Source organism: Salvelinus sp. IW2-2015, linkage group LG1, assembly GCF_002910315.2.
Source record: "Salvelinus sp. IW2-2015 linkage group LG1, ASM291031v2, whole genome shotgun sequence".
NCBI classification, from domain to species: Eukaryota; Metazoa; Chordata; class Actinopteri; order Salmoniformes; family Salmonidae; genus Salvelinus; species Salvelinus sp. IW2-2015.
In genome coordinates, this window is record NC_036838.1 from 40,327,574 (window position 1) to 40,335,753 (window position 8,180).

The 8,180-nt window shown below is 47.1% G+C and overlaps 1 protein-coding gene across 3 annotated transcripts in view; it reads left to right on the forward strand.

The window, feature by feature from the left end:
* Positions 1-8,180, forward strand: part of pax7a (paired box 7a) — a 59,247-nt gene that overhangs the window by 27,942 nt on the left and 23,125 nt on the right. For all 3 annotated transcript variants that reach the window (XM_070444899.1, XM_070444903.1, XM_070444905.1), the window contains exon 6: positions 2,350-2,369. In XM_070444899.1, the coding sequence (XP_070301000.1) occupies positions 2,350-2,369 (20 nt within the window). The remainder of the gene's footprint in view (positions 1-2,349; positions 2,370-8,180) is intronic.

Here is an 8,180-nt window from a genome sequence, read left to right on the forward strand (position 1 = left end):
CAGGAGCGACTCTATGACGAGAGCATCTTCTTTACTTGGATCTTGCAGACAAATAATAACATCTGCTTTCAGGCGTTTGGTGGGTCCTGAGGAGTGCCGTGAGCTGCCTTGAATGGCCATTGTATTGGCGCAGAAGCTAATGCTCACCACTCCTTAGCCTTGGCTGTGGAAATGAAGGCCACTAGCTCTGTGATCTATATTCATTCACGCGCACACCCAGTGCCAGTTCTTTTTTTACTCCCATATTTCTACCCACTTCTCTACGTGTACACGCGATCTGCCACCTCTGTGATTTCACTGCTTAATCTTCTGTGAGTTCTCATCTGTTCTAAGGGAAGGGCTTGACAGGGGATTCTCCATTTTTTTCACACCCAAGACTCTATTCCAGAACCTGCCTGACAGCTTGTGTGCCATTTGGTTTTATTGTAACACTGAAGGAAAATACAGTAGAGTTATAGCGGCAGTGTTCTGGAGGGAGAAGAGAAAAGAGAGAGGGAGAGGGAGAGGAGAGGGAGAGGGAGAGGGAGAGGGAGAGGGGAGAGGGCGAGGAGAGAGGAGAGGAGAGAGAGAGAGACAGAGAGAGAGACAGAGAGAGAGAGAGAGAGAGGAGAGAGAGAGAGAGAGAGAGAGAGAGATGAGAGAGAGAGAGAAGAATGCATTCCTGATGGATTTCTCATTTCGGCCTTTGGCCAGGATCTCTCTCCTATCACTTTCCAAGCATGCCTCTGCTTGTAAAACCCGCCCATGTGCATATCATGGAGGGTCCCTCATCCTCTCCAGGGACCTCATGCCCTGACAACAACATTAATCAATCAGATGCTAGTAAAAAAGGGCAACCCTCTCTTCTTACCACAACCCCTCGCTCACTCCCCCTAAACCTCCCAAACTCTGAACCACCCCGCGCGCTAACTGTTCCTCACACTCCAAACATGCGGTTAGGGGTAACTGATTCCACACATGTCTTTGTCTGTCTAGCAAACCCTCAAAACAGAAAGGTGTATGCCAAAATGGTTGATGCAGCACTCAGGATGATGCTGAGAGATTTATTTCATGTGTATTTTCTTGCGATATATTACGTTTTAGAATGTTTTAAATATACTTATGAGGCAAACTTGGAAAGGGAAGTGGGAAGGTCTTTCAGTTATTTTTTGATTAATCTCTTTTTTTGAAGATTGTCCTCCATTACAGTGTAATGGCGTTCTCATGAAATACATCTGGAAAATACATGCATGTCTCATAGATTCTGAGTTATGACAGATGGGTTAAAATGCTTTGTATTTACAATGCTATCCATTTGGTTAAATTTGTTTGAATGTAGCATCAATATTAGACCTTGTAGAGTGGAGCTGAATTCTTTGTGAAGCTCTTTATGATTGTAGAAGAAATGATCCAACAAACCTGTCTCTGATTGGTTGAGCAGGCAGAGTGTCATGTGGGCTAGAGAGCACAGAGAGTCCTCTGTCTTGTCCATGTTCCAGGCACTTCACAGCCATATTTGTAGGTCAATTACATTTCAATTTCAGAGAGAATCTCTTCAAGCATTTGCCTCTAGAGTATTTATGGAAACTGATGGTAATTTGAAGTCTAAACGCAAAGAAAAAATACATGTTTGAAAACTGAAAGGAAACTCCTGCAAGATAATAGAGCTAAATTATGTCATGTGAAAACCTGAGGTATTTGAGACAAGGATATAATTTGTTAATGCAGTTTTCCTCATAATCTAATTCTAAAACGCTTTTAAAGTCTCCTAAGGTCAACTCAAACTTAATTTTCTGAGAAGGTCACCCCAAGAAACTGACTCTGGAAGTAAATAATGGACATCAGTCTTCAATGTTGCTCAGTGGTTTGGCAAGTGAGTTGGGAGGAGGATTTAGGATGGACTATGGAGCCCTTGTATAATTGTTTCTTTTTCAAGAGACGTGTGTTTTTTTCAATTGGCTTTGCCAAAGCACTGCCCCATTGCATCTGCACACCAGGGACTTACCCTGCTCCTCGTCAGCCTGCTGAAGTACTCAGACACATCCTATTTAGCCACACTGACCATTGCAGACATGATGATATAAGAAAAACGGTAAAGCCTCTTCTCTAAAACTGCTCCCAATTGAATCAATACATTGAAAAAGACATGGGGCCAAAGGCTGGATTTGGGTGAACTTGCCAGTTTTAGTGTCCATGCGTTTTGAAGATGTCAGCCAGCTGGGGTTTTACATAGGTGCCCAAATGGCCAATCTCTGGGCTGGACAGAAGGACCTTTGGCCCGAGAGCCGACCTGCTCCAGCACAGCTACAATGACGCATCTTCCAGATGTCAGCGAGTGGGGAGGCTAAGAGGGCAGTAGGGCTGAGTCAGAAACCCAAAGCAGAGGGGCGGTGTTGTAGGATCTTAAAGATCCATCTCTTCTTCAGTAGGATTTGTGGTTGTGGTTACGGCTTACCCTGTTGGTTGTTATTGTAATAATCTGTTAACCAGTGTTTGTGGTTTACACTGCAGGGACACATAGTAAAATTGCTATTGGCTGTGAGGGTATATGGGCCCACTCCAAGCTGAGAGTTATTATGTGGAATGGTGCTCAAGAGGCCTCCTGGTTTAACGAGAAGTGACAAGTGTTTGGTTTACTGGTGACTCCACAGTCCAAACTCACTGCCCTATAAACTCAGCTAACCCAAACCCCCTCCTCTCCCCGCCCCTGCCTGCCATCTTGAATCACACTATCTCATCCATCGTCATCAGGCCCACCACCCCCTAAAACACAGCTACCAGCAGCCCCCCCTGGAACCGCTACTGTTTTATCACCCCAACTGACAAATTACGGGATCTGATCCATATCTCACAGCCATTAGTTCCAGGCTACCTGTCCCTATGAAGCTAGCTAGCTGTCTCCTGATCTGAGCGCCCCACTCTCTGTGCTGCCCATTCTGCATCTGAAATAAAACACTCATTCCGAACTGGACCAGGCAGTGGAGTCCTTCCACAGACTATTAAGAACAGAAAAGAGCGTCACTTGTGTCTATCCTTCAGAGGTATGGGCCGGGTGGATGGGGGGGGGGGGGTTGCTGTTGAGCGAGGGAAGGAGGGAGGGCAGAGACAGAGGGGAGGGAGGGAGGGCAGAGAACAGAGGGAGGGAGGGAGGCAGAGACAGAGGGAGGGAGGGCAGAGAACAGAGGGAGGGAGGGAGGGCAGAGAACAGAGGGAGGGAGGGAGGGAGGGAGGAGGAGGGAGGGAGGGGAGGGAGGGAGGGAGGGAGGGAGGGAGGGAGGGAGGAGGGAGGAGGGAGGGAGGGAGGGAGGGGAGGGGAGGGAGGGAGGAGGGAGGGAGGGCAGAGACAGAGGAGGGAGGGGAGGCAGGAGAACAGAAAGAGGGAGGGGAGGGAGGGCAGGAGAAACAGAGGGAGGGAGGGAGGGAGGGAGAGAAAGAGGGAGGGAGGGGAGGGAGGAGGGAGGGAGGGGGGAGGGAGGGAGGGAGGGAGGAGGGGGAGGAGGGGGGGGGAGGGAGGAGAGGCGAGTGGAGGGCGGAGGGAGGGAGGAGGGAGAGGCTTCGGTCTTAATGCTGTAAATCAGTGTAAATCCTCTCCTCCTCACACTTGAAATGAATTACATTCTCTTCTATTTAGGCTGAGGTTCCCACCTCTGCTGAGGAGGCTCATCTGAGCGGCGCTTAGCAAATCTGACACATAGATCCCCTTTCATTCCCAATAAACATTCTAGATGTAGCTATTATAGTTAGAGGAATCTAATAAGGTATAAGCGTAGCCTTTTATGCAGCGTAGAAATCAATTTGGCAAGACGTTTTCCTCTCTAACTGGAGAGTGTGCTAGGCGTCTGATGCCAACCGCAAAACAGAGAGAAGTGCTTTGTTTGTCTCTGTGGTGCCCTCTCTCTGATCTCTGAGGCCTCTGTGGAGAGACTGAAAAAAGGAGAGATCCCAGCGCTTCCTTATAGTACCACAGGAAATATTATTGACACTCTATTATATATATATAAATGCTATATATACAAAAGTATGTGGACACCCCTTCAAATTTGTGGATTTGGCTATTTCAGCCACACCCATTGCTGACAGGTGTATAAAATCGAGCACACAGTCATGCAATCTCCATAGACAAACATTGGCAGTAGATTGGCCTTACTGAAGTGCTCAGTGACTTTCAACGTGACAGTGTCATAGGATGCCACCTTTCCAACAAGTCAGTTTGTCAAATTTCTGCTCTGTTAGAGCTGCCCCGGTCAACTTCTATGAGCAACTTCGGCTCTTCTGTGAAGTGGTAGGCCACGCAAGCTCACAGAATGGGACCGCCGAGTGCTGAAACGCGTAGCGCATAAAAATCATCTGTGGTCGGTTGCAACACTCACTACCGAGTTCCAAACTGCRTCTGGAAGTAAGTCAGCACAAGAACTGTTCATTAGGGGCTTCATGAAATGAGTTTTCATGGCAGAACAGCCACACACAAACCTAAGATCACCATGTGCTATGCCAAGCGTCGGCTGGAGTGGTGTAAAACTCGCCGCCATTGGACTCTGGAGCAGTGGAAACATTCTCTGGAGTCCGATGGACAAATCTGGGTTAGGCAGATGCCAGAAGAACGCTACCTGCCCCAATGCATAGTGCCAACTGTAAAGTTTGGTGGAGGAGTAATAATGGTCCGGGTCTGTTTTCCATGATTCGGACTATTCAGACTTAGTTCCAGTGAAGGAAAATCTTAATGCTACAGCATACAATGACATTCTAGACGATTCTGTGCTTCCAACTTTGTGGCAACAGTTTGGGGAAGACCCTTTCCCGTTTCAGCATGACAGTGCCCCCATGCACAAAGCAAGGTCAAGACAGAAATGGTTTGTAGAGATCGGTGTGGAAGAACTTGACTGGTCTGCAAAGGGCCCTGACCTCAACCCAATCAAACACCTTTGCGATGAATTGGAATGCCGACAGGGAGCCAGACCTAATTGCCCAACATCAGTGCCCAATCTCACTAATGCTCTTGTTGCTTAATGGAAGCAAGTCCCCGCAGCAATGTTCCAACATCTAGTGGAAAGCCTTCCCAGAAGAGTGGAGGCTTTTATAGCAGCAAAGGAGGGACCAACTCCATATTAATGCCCAGGATTTTGGAATGAGATGTTCAACAAGCAGGTGTCCACATACTTTTATATATAAATACTCAGGCAGACAGGCATAGAGGCATTCAGTTACTGTTCAATTGAACATTAGAATGGGCCAAACTGGTGACCTAAGCGACTTTGAGCGTGGTATGATCGTCGGTGCCTGGAGCYCCGGTTCCAGTATCTCAGAAACGTCCGGCCTGCTGGGCTTTTCATGCACGACAATGTCTAGGGTTTACTGAGAATGTAGCGACAAGCAAAAGACATCCAGTCAGCTGCAGTTCTGTGGGCAAAAACAGCTCATTGATGAGAGGTCGAAGGAGAACGGCAAGAATCGTGCAAGCTAACAGACGGGCCACAAACAGACAAATAACGGTGCAGTTTAACAGTGGTGTGCAGAACGGCATCTCGGAACGCACAACTCATTGGTTCTTGTCACAGATGGGCTACTGCAGCAGATGCCCACACCGGGTTCCACTCATATCAGCTAAAACCAAGAAGAAGCAACTCCAGTGGGCATGCAATCACCAACACTGGACAACTGAGGAGTGGAAAAACATTGCCTGGTCCGACGAATTCCGGTTCCTGTTGCGTCATGCTGATGGCAGAGTCAGGATTTGGCATAAGCAGCATGAGTCCATGGCACCATCCTGCCTGCAGTTCAGGGAGACGGCGGTGGTGTAATGGTGTGGGGAATGTTTTCCTGGCACACGTTAGGTCCCTTGATACCAATTGATCAACGTTTGAACACCACATCTTGTAGAATCCATGCCCTGAATAATTCAGGCTGTTCTGGAGGCAAAGGAGGGTCCGACCCGGTACTAGATGGGTGTACCTAATACTAACTGGCCACTGAGTGTATATTCCTTTAATTTAGTTTAGGATAAACATAATGATGCTATAGAGATGTGAAATAGAGATTAAATAGAGATTTACTAGGTTGTTGTCCCGCTAGGTGATTACCAATGGCAGGAGAGAACGACATAGTAGGATTCAGTAGTAACAATGGCAGAGCCCACCCAACCCAACCGTCATCCATGTTCCCACCAGTCTGGTTTTATGTCGGTTCCATAAAGGAATAAACAGGGGTTATGTAGACTGTGGTGGAGAAATTGTTGCAATGCATCTGTGTGAATGTTCTAACAGTTTCTTATTATTAGAAATGAAATGACTTTCCTTCAGTCCCTCTGTATTCCTGATACTTATCGAGCTAATCCCACTCTCCTCTCAAATTCACACTCCCAGCTACTCTAATTAGCATAGTGCCAGTCTGGCAGGCAGGCATAGAGAGAAACAGCAAGATCTAGTGAGGGTGGGTAGTACGTGGTATAAAACCAATGAGGATTTCTATGTTGTTTCGCCTCTTTGCACTACTGTGTTCGTTGACTGTTTGTGMAGTGCGCCATTGAAAATACATGAGAAGGAGGGTTGGTCCTTGTTTTTGTGGCGCATTGTTCACTTTGTAGAATGTGTACATGTGGCACCGTTGGCTTAAGAAACGTATAATTCTTACAATAAKTCCCTTTCGAAAACGCTCTTCACGATTGTCTGAAATGAAATGAAGACAATTAGATTCTATTTGAGACAAAGGACATTTTAGAAAGGGTTTGAATGCAATGTAATGTCATGCATTGCAGTGTTGTGTTAGTGTTATTGAGGATCAGTGATTACCGAATCAGATCCTCAGCTCTGTAGATTCCATTGTGTTATGTTTATTATTGAGTGAGGCCAAGAGAAACAGTGGAATACAGACCCAGGCAAATGCCACTCTCTCAGATAAGAGATTATATTAAAGGATATGTATATGCCACATCAAAGCTATATCAAAGCAACTGTTGTTAACACCTATCTCTCCCCACCTTCACTTCACTAGACCCGGGGACATGTTTTCAGGACCTTCAACTTGCCTGACATTCGTTCCAACCTTCATGTCCCCCAACCCCCGCTACAGTCCCTGCCACCCCCTCCATGTCTGTGCTCAGCTCAGCTCAGTAGCTCAACCGCTTTAAAGCGGGTCTCTTTTTGTCTCCCAGGCTCCAGTAAGCTCTAGTCCTAGGAGATGTGGTGGTTCCCCAGGTTTTCTACCCTCCCCCACAATCCAACTTCCTCCAGTATCTTGCAGGGATTCACACATAGAGTCCATGTTAGCCCCAGTATAGAGGAAGCCAGGTAACTTGCAAACCTCTTACAGTGACAAAACAAAACAGGACTGACATGGATGCTGTAGATGCAGACTTTGAGGTACATATGGAGGGAGAGGGAGGAGGGATGAAGCTCTCTCTCTCTGTAGTGTAGAGGAATTCAACCGGATTGGGGAGAGCAGTGGAGAATCTGTGGTCCAAGGTGACTTTGTGATCGGGTTCCAGAGTACAGCTTCAAATCCTCCTCCTGTTTGTGTTGTGTGTCGCATGTTTGTCTGTGTGCGTGCACTCGTGCGCATGCATATGTGCGTGCATGCCTGTGTGTGTTTGTGTGCCTGTTTATCTCAGTGTCTGCTGTTGTAGAGCCCATGGCTGCTGGAGAAAACATTCCATCTCCTCTGAATCAGCAGTGACGCATGGCCCCCTCTCGCCCAACAATACAGTATTGACCTGGTCACATTGGGCCCAATGTTTGCCAGCGTTAACTCGATAGCGGTGCAGCCTTTGGCATTTTAGTTGACTTGAGTAGCTAGGCGTCGCAGCGGGCTTGTTCAAAGCCTCGGAGTAAATTCACTTAGACAAATGCGCTTCACAGACTCCCCTCTCATTAAAGTGGATGGGTGACAATGGGGGCCGCAGGGCATGGGAGGCAGATGTTGAGACATCACCATGCACCACTCTGAACATCCTATTATGTCATTATAGACTGACATGAGGAGGGGAGGGACATTCTATCAGAAACTGTTGTAAATTGTGTATCGGAGGATTTCATAACAGTGTTAAGAAAGACCAGAAATGTACAGTTTCATAATGTGTTTTGTGAGAGAGAAAGAGAGACAGAGAGAAAGAGAGACAGAGAGAAAGAGAGACAGAGAGAAAGAGAGACAGAGAGAAAGAGAGACAGAGAGACAGAGAGACAGAGAGACAGAGAGACAGAGAGAAAGAG